Genomic DNA, 19286 nt, shown 5'->3' with positions numbered 1-19286 from the left:
TTTAATTAATGTATATCGTTTGTATATGTGAATTCTATAATCTTTGTTATTCGTTGTCAAAATAAATTATTTTTATCTTCGAAATATTAAGTGTTTAAGGCTAAAAATATAAAATTTAAAACATCCAAAACATAAAATTTTATTTAGATCACATTGCTTTAACTCGTATTTTTTAAAAAAAGTTTCCACAATTGAAACAAAACTTTCTATAAATTAATAAATATTAATTTACGCTATAAATTAATAAGTATTAATTTATCTATAAATACTTATTATGTAGCTAATATTTATTGTGTTATCACTATAAATACTTATTATGTAGCTAATATCACTATAAATTAATAAAATATCATGGTCCCAACATTATTAATTTATAGAGGTTTTATTTACAAGTATATGAACATTAATTGAATATGAACGTAATAGTTCTGTAATAATTCGATGATCCAATTATGTAGCTAATATTTATTGTGTTATCATATCGAATAAATCAGAGATGGAAAGAGATAAAATGATAATTAGTAAATAGTACTCCAAAGAAAATGAGTTGGAATAAGTTTTGGACGGTTTTACTCTTGTGATTCAAATATTCTAAAACGCGTTAAAAATGTTATTTTTTATGAGCATCACATTAAAAAAATATAATATTATTTCATGTATTTGAATATTTATTTATGAGAATAGTGAGTGAATATAATTTTAGATGTACAATTAATAAAATCACATGATAAATTTCCATCCAAATTTTGCTCATTACATTTTTATCATTTGCTAATAAGAAATGATTAAATAATCATTTACTTAATTGAAATTATGTATCTTAAAAAAAAAGTCAATACAAAAACCCACCTTGTCTAGTAATGAGTAGATGTATTTTGTAACCATTACAGATTATACATTTGACAAAAAAAAAATCAATCCACAAACCAACTTTTTCAAGTAAACAGAAATGAGTAGATATTTTATGACTATTAATTACCATAAACACATGCATATGCAAACTCTTTCAACCCATAGACGTTGATTTATGTATCGGACCTCTCGTGAAAGTTGTGACGCATCATGGCTATTAGCGGTGCACGTGGCCCGTGGAGAGTGACGTTCCTTAGAGCCGTGTGGGTTCAGTTTGGACTTTCAGGCGGACGTCACGGGACCGATGCCGTGAAAGATGTGGAACAGCTGAACTTGAAATCCTGACCATAAAAGCCAGAGCCACGGGTCTCACGTGACTTCTACGTTTTTTATTAATGGTAAGCTTATTTGTTTGTTTGTTTTTTTGCAAATATACGATCCTCTATTTTTTTTTCGGAAGTGTGTTCGAGGTTCAACCGGTTCGCTAAACCGGGATCAAACTATGGTTATCACCTGGTTAAGACTTCGAGAGAGTGAATATCTGTGTGTTCTCATGTCTGAGAGAGGTTGTTGGTGAAAGAGAATTGATACAACCATACAATAATAAATTAAAAATACTATGAATAGTCTCTGCATAATGTTAGGATAAAATTGGAAAGAGACACTTGATTGTACTAATGTATTTGAAGTAGTTTATACAAAAGTTTCGTATAAAAGGTGAAGTTGGTACATAAACTATGCTGAGTGCACCACAGCGTTGATAAAAAAATGGTTTCATAAGATAATATTAAGTGAATTAAAGTAATGTTTGGGAGCATCGAAAATGGAGTGATGTTTTTTGATAATGTATTGTATAGTCAACTGATCACACACCGCAAATCACGTGAAGTCATCGAACCGTACACCTATCGGCCTCCTACTTTGTTTAGTTTTCAAGTCTTCTCTAAGATCGAACCTCGAAAGTATCGCAATTCTATCACTATTGTTATTAGTCTTTGGTTAGTTTAATTTATTTTAATCATGCACCCTTCTTTGTCGTCCTCTTCGTAATATTGGTGTAGTTAACTAAGATAATCTGGTTTGGCTAGTACAAAGAATTTAGAGAGATACAACTACAATTCTCTCCAAAACGTGTTTTAAACATTTGTGAGAATTGTATTATGTTGTGAAAGAAGACAAGGATCTATATAGGCTATAATAAACATGTGACATACCAAACCCAAAAGCAAAGATGACCCTTGTCTGGTCTTTTCATTCGACTGTCCAAGATATATATAAATAACTAAACAAATGTTGAGAACCATTGAAATAATGATCCTTCCACAAATGTTGAAAATAATTGAGAAATGGTTCGGATACTTCGGATAATTACTTGACTCATACTTTTTTATTCAGTCGAATAAACTAGTTTGAATCAAATGGAGAATTTCTATTACTTTTACCCAAAAAGTTGGATAATTCAGATCGGATGCGTGAGAATCAGCTCAAATCATATAATCGATTTCTAAGAAAAAAAGTTGAGGTTTGGCTGGCCTGTTATTACTTATCATAAAATAATTAATGATAAGATAAATATGGGCTCATATTCTAAGCCCAGCCCATAGAAGTCTTTTGGCTGAATAAGGAAAAATCTAAACGGTGTGTATGAAATTCACTTTTTGAGTTTTGAGTATAAGATATTGCAATTAATTAAATTATTTCGTTGAATTTACTAGAAAAATTGTCCATAAAAAAGATATATAAATCAGAGTAGGGCGGCCATCCACTTGGTTTGAAAGAGACTGAAGTGGAATCCAACTATATGATAATACACATAAAGATCCAAAAGTAATATAGTCCTTTTTCAAATTAATAATATGCATGATTCACGAATATACGTAAAACGAACCAACTTTTTTCCCTACATTACATAGTATCATTCCCCTCCATTATTCTCTACTTCCATAATCAATTAATCATCCCCATCATAAACATTATCGAAATTATCGTTCATATGTGATACAAAATCGATTTAATTAAAAAAAAATGTTTGTGATCTAATGGGTTTGCACCATCATCTTATGTTTAATGTTAAACGGATAAACTAAATCATGCATCCATAGTTAGAAAATTCGTGCCACATTACGGTTAAAAGGACCATTGTACATATGATTTGCTCATTTTCCCGAAATTGAAGTTCGAACTACAATTTCAAAGATTGTGTGTATATGCAAAAAAAAAAAAAAACTATGATACAAGTTATTTGTTTAGTTGTCAAAAAAAATTTAATACACAAAGAAATTGGCCACCGTCAGTACACTATCACTCCAGCTGAGCTAAAGCTCGTGTGTCTTTTGTGTATATGCGGTTTAAAAAGAAACATGATTGGAAATAAAAAAGAATTGGTTGGAGAAGGATACTAAAATTCAATGGAGTGTGGGACCAAATGAAAGCACCATTATTAAACGAGAAGAAAAAGACAGGATTGTTAGAGAAATGTCAAAAAAGCACAGTAATAAGTAACCCAAAAAAACAAACCCAATCAATTCTCTACTTTCATTAAAGCTTAGTTTTTAAGTAAGCAATGTGTAATGTGTGAGTGAGATTGTGTGAGAGAGAAAAGAAGAAGATAAGTGAGAGAGAAAAATGAAGTTCTTGTTCCAGTGTCCATGTTGCTCTTGCTTCTGCTTCATGAAACCAAAGCCGGGCAAACCAAAAGCTGTTGGAGATATAAAACCAAAGGAAGAGAAGAAGAAAGAGGTGAAGAAAGAAGAGATCAAGAAAGAGGAGAAGAAAGAAGAGATCAAGAAAGAAGAGAAGAAGGAAGCCAAAGCAGAGAAGGCTGAGTGAAAAACTCTGCTTTGAGAAAATGTAATTAATCATCCCATTTTTATTTTTAATCTCTATGATATATGATGATTATGAATGCTCAAGTAATAATTATAACATGTAATTGTTATGGTTTAGTAACCTTGTTTTTTTTTGCCAATATGGTTTAATCTCTTATAATATATCAATGTGGCTTGTTTGAATTTACTCTTCTGATCAACATGTGGAAGATTATGATTATTGTTTATGGTTATTTAAATAAGTATATGAACCAATTCAAAACTGAATCTAGTTATTTTTGGTCTTGAGCTAAAATTCACTTTTATCTTTGTTGTTCATAGAGATTCACTGAAAAGTAAACAAGAGTATCAATCAAAACATGTTTTTTTAAGGATTTTCTAAATCAAGAAGTTATAAGATTCTAAAGAAACATTAAAGTATTGGTTTCGTTTTTATCTCTTGTTTTGTATTTTGGTTACTTCAATTTGGATATATTAGAGTTTACAATATCTAAAGACGCCAATTCTATAACAACTATGGTCTTGGAAAACGATACATGAATTCGTTTTCTTAGTGCAAATACAAAAAGACCCCAATTTGTCTATGTTAGTAAGTATATCAACTACCTTATCACCGAAAATAGATGGTCTTTCTAATAAAAAGAAGTGCTTAAAACATTTACTCAACAATGTGATTCTTCTTTTTGTCAAAGCTCAACAATGTTGGTTCTTCTAATTAACTGGATCTCTCCCTCACCAAGTGTATTTCATATGCCCTCTTCTGGTGAGCTATTGGGCCTTTGCTATCCAACTTAACTTGGGCTTCGAAGCCTTTTTAACATCGCCCACCACATCTCACTAAAAAATCCAGTCCACGAAGTCCATTCCTTACAAGTTACAAATAAGCAAGTAATGGCTAACACCTAGCTGGCTATCTCTATTTCAGAAACAACAATCCGAAAGTAGAATCATATTAGAGACCTAATCACTAGATTTCATTTATATTGGAACAAACAAAAGATATGAAATCAAACTAAAAATGGAAAACCAGCCCATTTTGTCAATATCATTAACAAAATACTAATAATCAAATAGAAAAAAATCCATTATTCAAATCACTTTTTATGGGAAGTGAATTAATACAGTGAATTAATACGTGAGTCAAAATCTCACACGTCTTAACATAAATGCATGCCTTTAATTTCTTTCACAACGTTCAAAATCCTTATTACCTTTCCAAAAAAATTTCTCTTTGATATAAAGAAAGAAAGTCTTCTGGCACCAATCTTCGTATTCCATTTTTGTAAATTTCAGAGATTTTCTTTGATTCTCCTTAATCTCCTAAAATTCCTATATATTCATCATTCCACAACTCAACACAAACATAAAAACCCTAATTTTCAGATCTCCGAAAACCATGTCGGCGATCATGAAAACTCTCTGTTTTTCTTTCCTCATCCTCGCTTCTTTTGCAACTTTCTTCTCTGTTGCTGATGCATGGAGGTTTAACGTCGGAGGTAACGGAGCTTGGGTTATAAACCCTCAAGAAAACTACAAAAAAGAAACCGTTTCCAAGTCAATGACACTCTCTGTAAGTTTCTTTTCTTTTTTTTTTTTTTTTTTTTTTTTAAGTTTCTTTTCTTTGTTATGGTTTTAAATTTGGAGGCTTTTATTGTGATTCTAACCAAAAATGTTTCATTCTTTATGCAGATTTTAAGTATGCGAAGGGATCAGATTCTGTTCAACAAGTGATGAAGGCAGATTTTGATGGCTGCAATGTTAGAAATCCGATCAAGAACTTTGATAATGGTGAATCTGTTGTGACTCTTGATCGATCTGGTCCTTTTTACTTCATAAGTGGTAATGAAGATCACTGTAAAAAGGGACAGAAACTGATCGTCGTTGTTCTCGCCGTCAGAGATCACCAGACGGTTCCTATTTCTCCGGCGAAACCTCCGTCATCAGCTCAGCCTCCAAAATCTCATTCCCCTGTTCCTTCAGTTTCTCCGGCTCAACCTCCTAAATCTCACTCCCCTGTTTCTCCCGTTTCTCCTGCTAAACCTCCGTCTATGGCTCAACCTCCTAGATCCTCTTCTCCGGCGACTGCTCCTTCAAAATCTCAGCCACCTAAATCCTCTGTTTCTCCAGCACAACCACCTAGGTCTTCTTCCCCTGTTTCTCACTCACCGTCGCATTCTCCATCTCACTCTCCGGCGACTCCATCTCCGTCACCAAATTCCCCCACCCCGGTTTCTCACTCACCAGTTCACTCGCCAGCACATGCTCCATCTCCGACACCAAAATCACCATCCCCTGTTTCGTCTCCATCCCCTGTTTCTTCTCCATCGCCTGTTCAGTCTCCTGCTTCTCCTTCTGACCAGACAACACCTTTGTCACCTTCTCCTTCGGAAACAACTCCGACCGCCGATAGCATCACAGCGCCGGCCCCAAGTCCCAGGAAAAACTCAGCAAGTGGTTTAGCCGTTACTTCGGTTATGACTACACTATTAAGTGTTGCTTCTACCATTTTGATGTTTGCTTAAGATTAAACAAATGCGTTTTCATGTTTTGATTTAGGTTTTCTTTATTCTATTGCTGAGTTTTATTGTCCTAGTCTCTACTCTGTCGGGATTTTTTTTCCTCTTCTTTGTGTCGTAATTTCGCATTATTGGACTAGTGAATTTTTTGTAATAAATATCAGTTTGTTGTTCTAAGCGTTTTTTCCTTTTGACATCATCGACGATTTAAAGATTTGCATGAGAAATACACAGTATGATCATGAATCTATGATCATTGTTAGTAACATATTATTTCCAACTTAGAATTCATTATTGATGAATGTGTCAACAAAAATAGAAGAGATTTATGGCCGGTCATTTCTAATAAGTTGGTTACCCTAAATTTGGTTATACAACTCGTAATTCTTAATGAAAACCATTCACAAAGTTGATTAGTAGTATAATTTTTATATATCGTTTTCGATACACAATTTTTGTTTGTTTGTTGAAGTATCGTTCTCAGTATTTCACATTCTAACAATCATGGATTTCAGTCCCTATATTGATCTATTGCCTTAATTGCGGGTCAAGTTTTTCCAATTATAGATATAATAATATGACACATGGAACGTCCGTCATTATCTTCTAATTATGGTGGCTATCAAACAATGAAGATTGAGAAATCTCGTTTATGTCAATAATATAATATCTCGAGAACTTTCTCAACAAATATCTTCATTGTTTTGTTGCTGGTTACGATAATCTCGTATTACGAAAATCCATATCGAATTCAAAATAAATGATTCAAGAACAAAAGTCTAAACTATCAATAGTAACTAAGAGTATTCTTAACGAGGCAAACTTTGATATCGTGGACTAGTTATTCTATTATGATGATCCCTATTCTTCGATTAGTTGAATGTATAAATTTTGAATTTGCTAACTATGATCCTTATTTGAAAATTAATGCATCAACTTATTCTACTTTTCAATACTTCCAAAGTTTCAAATACTCCCTCCGTTTCACAAAGAGTGTCATTTTGACACTTTTTTCTTGTTACAAAAAAATGTCGTTTTAGATTTTCAAGAGAAGTTTTGTCAAATTTTTCCAATTTTAACCTCAAACAAATTTATCACAATAATATTAAAAATTAGTTGTGATAAAATTCCAAAAGTCATTTTCTACACAATATTAATTGTTCTCTTCGTAATCTTCATTACGTTGAACGTCATTGACATTCATCATTGTCTTCTTTTATTTATAAATGGAATTAGATCTGTAAAAAATGCAAGAGTCACTTTTTAGTTGTTATGGATACAAACATGACTAAAAGTTCTATTCAAAGTTTGCAGGTTTCAGAAAAAAACAAGTCTAAGCAAGGAAGACAAATGCATGATGTCGAATTGTTTCTTCATTTGGATGAACTGAGTCCGTATCATCCACAAAGTCTTCTATTTGGAAAACAAATTCATCACTATTAACTGGTGGAATATTCAAATCAAATGAATAATTTTCTTTATCTGTTGTAGGTGAAAAGTTCAAATCAGAAGCCATAGATAGATGGAGTATTTAGAAAGTCTCGCTGATCTAATATATGAAAGTCCAAATTTTTTAAATTTTTGTTTGATTGCCTCCACTACAAATTTTGGCTCCATTTTTTATTGTTATCTAGTGTCAAACCTGAATTAGTTTTACCTCCAAAACAAATGTCGATTGTGGAAATGCTTTGATCCTAGAAATGCATTTAATTATCACAATGACTATTGACTAAGGAGAAGTCTAAGAAGTACACGATTGTAAAGCAATTTATTTATAATTACATCAAAATAAATAATTGTAATTAAATCCTGTAAATAATTTAAGGGTATAAAAGACTTTTAATCTCTTTTCTTAATTTGTGTGAAGAGTGTCAAAGTGACACTCTTTGTGAAACAGAGGGAGTATTATAATTCAACGTCCAAATAAATACTACTTACGTATTCCCATTTATGGTGTAAGAATAAAATACTCCACTAAAATGAAAACAAGTAAAGGATTAATTACAAAATGAAGGAATTGGACGGACCATAATGCGAGTTTACACGACTTTTTAATCATATCAATCACTTGTTAAATTCTTTTACCTACCAAAAAGCTCCACGTACGTGAAGGTCAACATCAAATTTCCTTAAAAAACGATAGAACCAAAAGCTAAAACCTTGAAGTAACTATTGATAACAAGAGCTTGATATATAATACTTCTCGATTGAACAATAACAATTTGATAAATTCCATTTGTCAAAAAAAAAAGTTCATGTTCTATCCAAAATAGATACAAAATTATATAAAAAAGGTAAGATCTTTCGTAATACCATAACATGAAAGACACATAACTCGTGAAAAATGTAGGGACACTTAGCTCAGAGGTAAAATCAGAGAGGATAATTTGCTAATAGGTAATTGACTGCTTTGTCACAAAGGCATGGAAATAACGCTTCATTTTTGGGCTTCGGTTTGACGAAAATAACGAAATAACCAGGCAGTGACGTATGCATGCGAGTGGGATAGGAGGGTAGACTTTTTTGGCAAAAAATGAAAGAAGCGACGGCTCTGTTATGGACGGGATTGTTCCGCGGCGACAGAAAGAAGGAGAGGACTGACATTAAATGCAAACCTGCATAATGTCGCTAAAAAATCTCCGGTTCGAATCTTTTACGAAACCAGATGGGCGGGATTTTGAAATTTAAACACCTAACCTAAAGAGTTGGATACCCAATAAATAGGCTTGGGGGCGAGATGCAAAATCTTCAAGACACCAACTACAAAAACCTCATAAAGTCTACAACTTCAGCGACGACCGTAAGAATACTTGTGGAGAGTTAAGTAAGGAGCTTTATTCTTTATAGTTTGTAGATATAAACCTGTTGACTTTCTCTAACATGGTTCGTTTGGGTTCTTAAACAGGTGAAATGATGGAGGTGACTAATGAAAGAATCACGGGCATGGTACGGGTTAAGCTTGGCGGGTGGTCCAAAGATGAACAAGGAGTTTGGAGATTCTCAGGAGCGGAGGGACAGATGGGGAGGTTCATTCGCTTCAGGGAAGGAGACGGTGTTGAAGCAGCAAAAACGAAGGTCATTGAAGAGTTTAGCATCAACAGAACTAGGGAGAATATCGAGCTAACTTATGAAATGCCGGAATGGATGGACGTCGACGGCTTTGTAAAACCTGTCCCTATTCACATTGTTTCCGACGACGATATGGACATGTTCCTAGCTATGCGGGTAGACATCAACGAAATGAAGCTGTACGTTGTCCCTATGCCGGTGAACATGACACTGGAAATAGATGGGTTCAAAGTGGTGCCTCTGATGGACGAGTTCGCGCTGTATGAAGTGATGAGTAAGGAGGAGCTGGAGAAAGAAAGAAAGCGCCGTCTTGACAGAGAAGCCGGCGACAACATCATCTGCTCGCAAGTTCCCAGGGAAGACGTGGGGGACAGCAATGATGGACCCCTTGGATGGATAGGGAATTCGTACGCAAGTAGCGGGTTCGCTACACTTTCAGCGGCTTTGAGGCATTACAAGACCTTGACAGAGGCTCCACAAACCCGTGGGTCACCCGTCTGTGTACTAGAACCTGAGGGAAGCTCGTCTTCCGACAATAACAGGGTCACACGACTAACCAGAAACCTGTTCTCAGATTTTGAAAGAGGTCAAAGAATGTGGAGGTTATCATTTATATATACCTATACAACAAGAAATATAACGGTCTAACTCTTCTTTTAACATCTATAGCCGACAGATCTAGTGGAGATATCGGCGAGAACTCGGTACAAGGGAACGACCAGACGACTCAAGTAGAGGCATCAGAACAAATCAATGGTAAAAAATCTAGTTTACCTAATTTCCAAAAGATAACTGTATCCTACAAAGTAACCCTATTGATACTCATTTACAACATAACATACATGTCTAACTTGTTTTGCAGCATCTGTAGCTTACGGACCTGTCGGAGATGTAGGCGCCGACTCTGGACAACAGGACGTCCAAGCGACTCAAGAATATGCAGCAGAACGCATCAATGGTGAAAAAACTTATATAAAAATACCTTTTATTTGTTAGCAAAATGGATGACCAATAAACTAAAGAAACGGTATATATTCTTAAATAACATCGCAGAGGACAACCGTACAGATGCCCCGATTCACAGAATGTTAAGGATGCTAAGCCTTCCTGAACACACATTCGCAAGGGACGCAGCGCCAGTGTTTGATGACAACGAGCCATACGGTAAACTATTATTTAAAATTTTCAATTATTTGCATGTTATAAATAGCTGTCTATTATAAAACATAAACCGCTATTAAATGATTTAAAATGGTAACTGTTTTAATAGGTTCAGAGAGGACAAGGCTTGTCGTGCTGGATGTCGACTACGAAGGAGACGAGCTGTTTGTGGGACGTGTATTCAAGAATCGAGACGATTGCAAAGTTAAAATAGCAGTCCACGCTATCAACATGAAGTTCAGTTATCGAAATCACCGCACCACCAACGATGTTGTGATTGTTCGTTGTGTGTTAGATACTTGCCCGTGGAGAGTGTACTGCTTACGGTTGGACGAGACTGAGTACTTCGAACTTCGAACAGCCCATCTGGAGCATACATGTCCAATAGAAGTAAGAAGCCAGTTTCCACGCCAAGCTACTACGTCGGTGATATCCCAAATCATGAAGTCAAAGTACAGCAGTACTGGAGTAGGGCCCACACCGATAGGAATAAGGCGAGCTCTGATGGAGGAATATAATGTCAACGTCTCGTACTAGAAGGCGTGGCGATCAAGGGAGCTTGCTATGGACTTAGCCAAAGGATCCCCAAATGGGAGTTATGGGATTCTACCTAGCTACCTTCACATGTTGACAAGGGCAAACGTTGGTACCGTCACAGATTTGCACACCGAGGTGGATATTGATGGCGATAATAGGTTCAAGTACTGTTTCGTAGCTCTTGGGGCAAGTGTCCGAGGGTGGAAGTTCATGAGGAATGTTGTGATAATAGACGGGGCGCAATTGAGGGGAAAGTATGCGGGGTGTCTCCTAACAGCAAGCGCACAAGACGGGAATTTTCAGATATTCCCGATTGGATTTGGGATAGTCGATGGGGAGAATGACAAATCATGGGAGTGGTTCTTCACATGCCTAAAGAAGATAATCCCAGATGGCGAGAATCTAACTTTCGTGTCGGACCGTCACTCTTCGATATACACAGGTCTCGGAAAGGTATGGATGTCTATATTATATCTTGCCTATATAACATTTGGAGAGTATTGCTAATATATAGGGATGTATATTATCTAATAGTTGGGCAATAAATAAAATATCATGATTATTTGTAGGTGTATCCAAGGGCAAACCATGGGGCTTGCATCGTTCATCTACAAAGGAATGTGGCTACAAAGTTTAAGAAAAGAATGCTCGCTGGCCTTATCTCGAAGGCAGCTAGAGCATACAAGAAGTCAACATTCAACGAGCTCTTCGAAGAAATAGAGCGAACCTCACCTGGATGCGCCGAGTACTTAATGTCTATTGGTTTAGAACATTGGACTAGGTCACACAGCTATGGGGAAAGGTTCAACATCATGACTTCAAACGTAGCCGAGTCACTCAATGCAGTCCTGAAGGAGGCACGAGAGCTGCCAATAGTGTCGACGCTTGAGTACATCAGAGGTACTCTGATGACTTGGTTTGAGAAGCGTAGGGAAAAGGCAACCCAACACGACAAGGCTCTTATACCAAAGGTGGAAGAAATAGTCCAGCGAAACTATGAACGGTCCACATCTTACGAAGTGACCAAGATCAACAACGAGCAATACGAAGTAAAGACCACCACAGGTCTAACATATGCTGTGGATCTCCAAAAAAGGACATGCACCTGCGAGGAGTTCACTTTGCTGCAGATACCTTGCAGCCACGCAATTGCAGCCGTGATCCGTTGTGACATGAGTGTACCTATGTTGGCTGCCCCTCAGTACGGAAGCTTTTTCTGGAGTCTCGCTTACAATGGCAGCATCCATCCCGTCCCCGACTTAAGCACTTTGCGTGAGGTACCAGACGGAATTGCAACATTGACGGTTCTACCTCCTCTCACAAGAAGGCCACCAGGTAGGCCAAAGCGTACTAGATACCTTTCAACTGGGGAATTTAAGGTATTATGTAATATAACATATAATATATAGATGTCTAACACAAATAGTAGTTCTTTACATTCTTTTTTGTCGTATACATTAAACAATACAGAGGCCGCGGAAGATAACGAAGCGGAGCTGTACCAGATGCCGAGGGAGTGGGCATAACCGCGCTTCCTGCAAGATGCCAATATAACTAAGGGTTTTAAACTTTGGTAAGATATACGAGACTTTAAAAAAATAGATTGCTAGTAATACGTGTAGATATCTATGTTATCAATCCCTCTAATAATATGCTTTCATCAGCTGTACCTTTTGGATGTATAAAAGCAGCTCTTCGGATCTACGTGTTTCCTGTTCACGGCTTAAAGAAGTGGCAACATTTTCAATGTATTATAAGCATGCCACAGGCACCATTCTGTAATATTTATCTCTGTTTTCGGGAACCTTCCCCACGTATGTAATATAATCCTGAACTCTGCCAGAAATGGTGTATTGCGTTGATCTTGTGAGTCCGCACACCATTCAATCTGGCTTTGTAATATATTAATGCTTTCGGCTTAAAGTTGTTTCCTAACGCTTCTTTATACATAAGCTCACGAAACTAGATAACTTAGTAATCAAAAAAATATAACAACAAGACAATAAATACACTGCCACGTACTAACTGTTACGTCTACAAAACAACCTCCCGCGTGTCAATTTTTAAAAATACTAAGCATAGGATACCCAAAAAAAAAAGGTTTTAAAAACATCATTTCTTTCCTAGTTAAGTTTTGGATATCTAACTATTGCTGACTTTTTGATATATAGAAGGCTATTTAATTCATTCATAGCTTAATGGGCCAAAATATTTACCGAAATTTAAAGTTAATTAAATGATTACAGAAACTAAATATATTAAACATAGTCAATTTAGCCGGTTACATCACAAGAATAGACGGTTATACCATCAAAAGACAAGTTCGGAGTACGATTTACTTAAATTATTACACATATAATTATACATTTAGTTGCTTACTTAAACGCATGGACGACCGTCGCTAAAACACAAATAAATCCTATCCACGAAATTATGAGGACTTCTCGGAGAGTTTGTTCCTTCTCATTGCTTACCTTCAAATCGCTCTTTAAAACGATACTTTCCTTCTCCAAATGCTCAATTTTTGTTTGGAATTCTAGAAGACCTACCTCAACGGGATAGATTCGGTTTCCTTCGGCTTGAGTCTCCCTAAGCCTCTTAAGCTCTGCATCTTGTGCTTTGATTATATCCCTTGCTTCCAACAGAGCCTTATACTGCCATCCATGTGGTTTCTCAATGTCTTTCCACCGGAAGTAGTTACATTCGCTTCTCCAACCAGCACCACACCTATAGAAGCGTCGGCCTGGATTTGCGTCCGTCCACGCTTGCCGGACCAGCGCCTGCTTCCCGCAGTCGCATTCAAAGAAGCCAACTGTGAACTGTTGGTGTCGGATCCCGCACCAGAAGTACGAGACCAACCAAAGATTACCACGTAGTCAAGCGGGTGGCCCATAAAGGATGAAGCCCATTGGACCCGTGAACCGAGGGGACGGTCGAAGTGGTTGTCACCACTTCGAGAATCCGAAGTGACTGCACTGTGATACAAGTTCGGTGTAGAAGACACGGGTAAGTCGGTTCAAGGACACTTGGGCCAAAAAGGCGAGGCCCATGAAGATCAGAGTCAACTCAAATTTAAACGTTGAGCATTAAAGCCGAAGAATCAAAACGGACACATTTAAGAAGAAATAATTGTGCTTAATTACTCATTTTAATGTCGTTTATTTATGTATAAATATAGAGGCCAATGGCCATGTAAAGGGCGTCTTTCTCTGGAGAAAAGAAATAATATAGCAATTTTTCGTACCAATTTATAAGTTTTTACATATTCATCTTTTGTCCCTCAAGAATAATCTTTCCCACCTAATAGAATACTTGAGTGTGTGAATCCGACATCCACATTTTGGCGCCGCCTGTGGGGAGAGAGAGATTCTTGAGTGGTCAGATTTTTTCTTTTCTACATTTCTGAGATAAGCAACAATGTCCGGAGGAGACGCCGCTGAGACATCATTGGCCGAAACCCTCAAAGCTATGCAGCAAACCATGTCGGACATATCACAAAAGTTCTCGGATGTGGAAAAGGCCGTCGATACGTTGCAAACATTCCAGGTATCTCTTAGTCAAAACGTCAATAATATACAAACTCGTGTTCGCTCTTTAAGTGCAGGAAACCCGGTGGGAATCCGAAGAGGGATATTCAACTCGCCAAGTTCCGCTGCACGAAATGAAACCAGCGGACAAACAACTCTCGGTGCTACTAATAATGTAGCTCAGACGTCGGAAGAAGAGACGCAGCTCGGGGATGAAGAACAACTCGCAGCTCAGTACGAGCAGGAGAACCTCGACCAGTTCGAGACCATGAGGAAAGTTAGCCAGGAATTAAAAGAAATGAAATCAAAATTTCATCAAGCTACAAGTTCAGAGCCAGACATCAATCGAGTCATTGAAAAAACTAGGCGAACACCTTTCATCCCGCGAATCGCGAGTTTAAGGATCAAAGATTCCCGGAAACTCAAACTGGACCCTTACAGTGGATTGGAGGATCCAAAAAGCTATCTCGCAGCCTTTCTGATCGCTGCAGGAAGAGTCGAATTGGATGAAGCTGATGAAGACGCAGGCTATTGCAAGCTGTTTTCGGAGAATCTATGTGGCCAAGCTCTAATGTGGTTCACCCAATTAGAGCCGGGTTCGATCAGCAATTTCGACGAACTATCAGCCGTGTTCTTAAAGCAATACTCTATCCTTATGGATAAAAGCGTTTCGGATGCCGATCTTTGGAACTTAACGCAAGGATCTAATGAGTCACTTCGAGTCTTCATCACCAAATTCAAAGGAGTGCTGTCAAAGCTCCCAAGAATCTCACAGCAATCAGCTTTATCTGCCCTACGAAAAGGATTGCGACATGATTCAAGGTTTAAAGAAGACTTAATACTTCATAAACCAGACACAATTCAGGATGCACTCTTCCGCGCAAACAACTGGATGGAGGTAGAAGACGAAAAAGAAAGTTTTGCCAAACGGAATAAACAAGAAAAGCCGGCAATCACCGTCCCTACCAAGAAGTTCGAGCCTAGGGAGAGCAAAGGACCAAGAAAATTTGGGTCGCAACCCTTCAACAATACCGTCGGAAAGCAATTCCAAGGGAAAGGAAGATCAAACACTTGGGTCCGTGATGAAAGTCTATATTGCGACATTCATAAAGTAACCGGACATTTAACCAAGGATTGCAGCGTTCTTACCTCGCAGAGCTTTGGGCTAGTGGCGATCTTCCTAAATTCAATATAAAAGAGTTTGTGAAGGAATACCACGAAGCAAAGGAAAACTCCAAAGATCAAGATTCCAAAAGATCGAGGTTATCCAACGAGGAAGAACCAAGGAGTTCGAAGGGTAAGATCAATGTGATTCTAGGAGGCTCCAGATTTTGCGGAGATTCAATAAGTTCCATCAAAAAACATAGACGAAATGTCTTACTCAAAGCAAGCTTGAGCGAAGAAATTGATTTTCAAGGTGCTTCAATATCATTTAACGAAGAAGAAACGCGGCATCTCGAAAGACCGCATGACGATGCTCTAGTCATTACTCTTGATGTCGCAAACTTCGAAGTATCAAGGATCCTTATAGATACAGGCAGTTCGGTCGACTTGATCTTTTTAAGTACTCTAGAAAAAATGGGAATCAGCCGAGGAGACATAGTAGGACCTCCGTCTCCATTAGTTGCATTCACAAGCGAATCAGCCATGTCTCTCGGGACAATCAAACTACCGGTCCTTGCCAAAAAAGTATCGAAGATTGTGGACTTCGTTGTCTTCGATAAGCCCGCAGCTTACAACATCATCCTTGGGACTCCCTGGATTTATCGAATGAAAGCAGTTCCCTCTACATACCATCAATGTATCAAATTTCCAACATCAAATGGGGTGGAAACGATTCGGGGAGATCAAGAAGCTTCGCGGACGTGCTACCTAGCTAGCCACCGTATGAAGATTCAATAGCAACTAACGAAGCCCGTAAAAGAAGGACTAAGAACAAAATTTCCTAGCGGGCAGAAGAAAGATGATGTAGTAATCAAAGTGGTATTGGAAGAAGATAAGCCGGACCAGCAAAATTTGAATTGGAGCAACTTTGACTGGCCAAATAAAAGAAGCTTTGATCGAACTCTTAAGGAAAAACAAAGCATCATTTGCATGGTCAGCAGCGGACATGCCTGGTATAAATCCGAGCTTCAAACCGGTGAACTAAACGTGGATCCAAGCTTCAAACCGGTGAAACAAAAAAGAAGAAAGCTTGGAGTGGAGCGGGCAAAAATAGTAAATGATGAAGTGGATAAACTTTTGAAAATAGGGTCCATACGAGAAGTGCAATATCCGGAATGGGTGGCAAACACTGTCGTTGTCAAGAAAAAGAATGGGAAAGACAGGGTTTGCATCGATTTTACAGACCTGAATAAAGCATGTCCCAAAGATAGTTTCCCGCTGCCGCATATAGATCGACTTGTGGAGTCCACCGCTGGAAATGAGCTGTTAACGTTTATGGATGCCTTCTCGGGTTATAATCAGATAATGATGAACCCCGAAGATCAAGAAAAGACGTCATTTATCACAGATAGAGGTATCTACTGTTACAAGGTAATGCCTTTTGGTTTGAAAAATGCAGGAGCAACTTACCAACGATTGGTGAACAAAATGTTTCACAATCACCTCGGGAAGACTATGAAAGTCTACATAGATGATATGTTGGTTAAATCATTGAAGAAAGAAGATCATGTTAAACATTTGGAGGAATGTTTTGGTATTCTCAATAAATATCAAATGAAGCTGAACCCGGCGAAGTGCACATTTGGAGTCCCATCCGGAGAATTTCTCGGCTATATCGTGACAGAAAGAGGGATTGAAGCTAATCCAAATCAAATTAACGCCTTTCTAAACATGCCATCTCCAAAAAACTTCAAAGAAGTACAACGGTTGACTGGGCGGATTACGGCTTTGAATCGTTTTATCTCGAGGTCAACAGATAAGTCGTTGCCTTTCTACCAAATTCTAAAAGGGAACAAAGGATTCCTTTGGGATGAGAAGTGTGAAGAAGCTTTTGGGCAGCTTAAGGCATACTTAACCACTCCGCCTATACTGTCCAAACCGGAAGTGGACGAAAAACTTTATTTGTACGTATCAGTTTCAAACCACGCGGTTAGTGGAGTCTTGGTTCGGAAAGATCGTGGAGAGCAGAAGCCAATTTACTACGTGAGCAAGTCAATGACGGATCCGGAAACCAGGTACACAATGATGGAAAAACTCGCACTCGCAGTGGTAACTTCGGCTCGGAAGCTGCGTCCATATTTTCAATCCCATCCGGTTCAAGTATTAACTAACCAACCACTCCGAACAATACTTCATAGTCCAAGTCAGTCCGGACGTTTGGCGAAATGGGCGGTGGAATTAAGCGAGTACGACATAGAGTTCAAAAGCCGGATCAGTATGAAGGCTCAGGTCTTAGCAGACTTCCTGACCGAACTACCAATACCTGGAACGATAGAGCGACCGGAGAACCAAACTTGGAAATTACACGTAGACGGGTCTTCAACAAAACAAGGATCCGGAGTGGGAATCAAGTTGGAATCTCCAACATCAGAAATTCTAGAACAATCATTCCGATTGTTATTCGATGCTTCCAACAACGAGGCAGAATACGAAGCCCTTATTGCCGGACTTCGACTAGCACAAGGAGTTGGAGCTAAAGAAATATTGGCTTATTGCGATTCGCAATTAGTAGTTAACCAATTTAATGGAGATTATGAAGCCAAAGATTCAAGAATGGAAGCGTACCTCGAAGTGGTAAAGGATTTATCTAAGAATTTTTCGAAATTCGAATTAATCCGCATACCTCGGGGAGAGAATACAACTGCGGATGCACTTGCCGCATTGGCGTCAACATCAGATCCCGGGTTAAAGAGAGTTATTCCAGTAGAATGCATTTCGGAGCGAAGTATTCAAGACAACAAAGAAACTCTCGTCATTACAAGATCTCGAGCAGCGGGACGCGACCGCGGCGAACCAGATATCGAACCGCCTTCCAACAAACGGAGGAAGTCAAGGGGATCAAATACATCTAACAAGGAACCCGTTGCCTCAGTTGAAGATGTAATTCCAGAAACAATATTAGAAACCGAACCGTTAATTGAGGAGGATGTTCTTGAACCAAACGAACATCCCGAGCCAGAGCCACGAGTATTTCACAAGGTTGACCAAATTCTGGCTAAAGACTGGGGGGCTGACTGGAGGGAGCCAATAAAGCACTACATCATGACAGGTGAGCTCCCAAAGAATAAATGGCAGGCCAGGAAAATGAAAGTCGTTAGCGCGAAATTTTGTCTGTCGAAGGATACGTTATATAGACGAGGTGTCAGTGACCCTTACCTATTATGCATTTTTTGGCCCGAAGTCGAAATCGTCATGAGCGAGGTGCATGAAGGATTATGCGGGAGTCATTCATCAGGAAGAGCTATGGCTTTTAAAGTTAAAAGAATGGGGTACTTTTGGCCCACTATGATCACAGATTGTGTTAAGTTTGCCCAAAGATGCAAGCGCTGCCAACTCCATGCGCCATTAATCCATCAACCGTCGGAGTTATTCTCCTCCATTTCCGCCCCATACCCGTTTATGAGGTGGTCAATGGACATCATTGGACCATTGCACAAATCAACTCGAGGTGTACAGTACCTTTTAGTCCTTACGGACTACTTTTCGAAATGGATTGAAGCTGAAGCGTATGTTGGTATCAAGGATTCGGCGGTGAAGACCTTTATTTGGAAAAACATTATATGTCGACATGGAGTTCCGTACGAAATAGTCACTGATAATGGACCGCAATTCATTTCACACGAGTTTGATGC

The 19286-nt window shown here is 38.1% G+C and overlaps 4 protein-coding genes across 4 annotated transcripts; all 4 read left to right on the top strand.

Moving 5' to 3' along the window:
- The first annotated feature begins 3344 nt into the window (after positions 1–3344).
- LOC9302075 (UPF0329 protein ECU05_1680/ECU11_0050) lies at positions 3345–3907 on the top strand. The gene has a single exon (XM_002865955.2). The coding sequence runs from the start codon at positions 3478–3480 to the stop codon at positions 3679–3681; it is 204 nt and encodes a 67-aa protein (XP_002866001.1). The 5' UTR covers positions 3345–3477; the 3' UTR covers positions 3682–3907.
- A 1102-nt stretch (positions 3908–5009) lies between these two features.
- On the top strand, positions 5010–6395 carry LOC9300364 (early nodulin-like protein 2). Its single transcript, XM_021014744.1, is given in 3 exon segments — positions 5010–5212; positions 5215–5250; positions 5370–6395. Coding segments are annotated over 3 exon segments (1005 nt in total). The 5' UTR covers positions 5010–5076; the 3' UTR covers positions 6203–6395.
- A 2968-nt stretch (positions 6396–9363) lies between these two features.
- LOC110225640 lies at positions 9364–10649 on the top strand. The gene is made up of 4 exons (XM_021015443.1): positions 9364–9851; positions 9935–10021; positions 10128–10223; positions 10319–10649. Exons 1-4 carry the CDS (start codon positions 9398–9400, stop codon positions 10486–10488), a joined length of 807 nt encoding a protein of 268 aa, XP_020871102.1. The 5' UTR covers positions 9364–9397; the 3' UTR covers positions 10489–10649.
- A 949-nt stretch (positions 10650–11598) lies between these two features.
- On the top strand, positions 11599–13119 carry LOC110225674. Its single transcript, XM_021015553.1, has 3 exons — positions 11599–12342; positions 12434–12536; positions 12628–13119. Exons 1-2 carry the CDS (start codon positions 11608–11610, stop codon positions 12515–12517), a joined length of 819 nt encoding a protein of 272 aa, XP_020871212.1. The 5' UTR covers positions 11599–11607; the 3' UTR covers positions 12518–12536; positions 12628–13119.
- Positions 13120–19286: the final 6167 nt, after the last annotated feature.

Source organism: Arabidopsis lyrata (genome assembly GCF_000004255.2).
Source record: "Arabidopsis lyrata subsp. lyrata unplaced genomic scaffold ARALYscaffold_8, whole genome shotgun sequence".
In the NCBI taxonomy this organism is placed as follows: Eukaryota; Viridiplantae; Streptophyta; class Magnoliopsida; order Brassicales; family Brassicaceae; genus Arabidopsis; species Arabidopsis lyrata.
This window is presented reverse-complemented; position numbering and strand designations above follow the sequence as displayed.

What these genes read in the sequence shown, in the direction of transcription:
- LOC9302075 (XM_002865955.2), top strand. Translation starts at nt 3,478, where the DNA reads ATGAAGTTCTTGTTCCAGTGTCCATGTTGCTCTTGCTTCTGCTTCATG.
- LOC110225640 (XM_021015443.1), top strand. Translation starts at nt 9,398, where the DNA reads ATGGACATGTTCCTAGCTATGCGGGTAGACATCAACGAAATGAAGCTG. An exon ending in GGCATCAGAACAAATCAATG is followed by an intron (nt 10,022 to 10,127) that starts GTAAAAAATCTA and finishes CTTGTTTTGCAG; the next exon opens with CATCTGTAGCTTACGGACCT. An exon ending in TGCAGCAGAACGCATCAATG is followed by an intron (nt 10,224 to 10,318) that starts GTGAAAAAACTT and finishes ATAACATCGCAG; the next exon opens with AGGACAACCGTACAGATGCC.
- LOC110225674 (XM_021015553.1), top strand. Translation starts at nt 11,608, where the DNA reads ATGCTCGCTGGCCTTATCTCGAAGGCAGCTAGAGCATACAAGAAGTCA. An exon ending in TTTCAACTGGGGAATTTAAG is followed by an intron (nt 12,343 to 12,433) that starts GTATTATGTAAT and finishes TAAACAATACAG; the next exon opens with AGGCCGCGGAAGATAACGAA.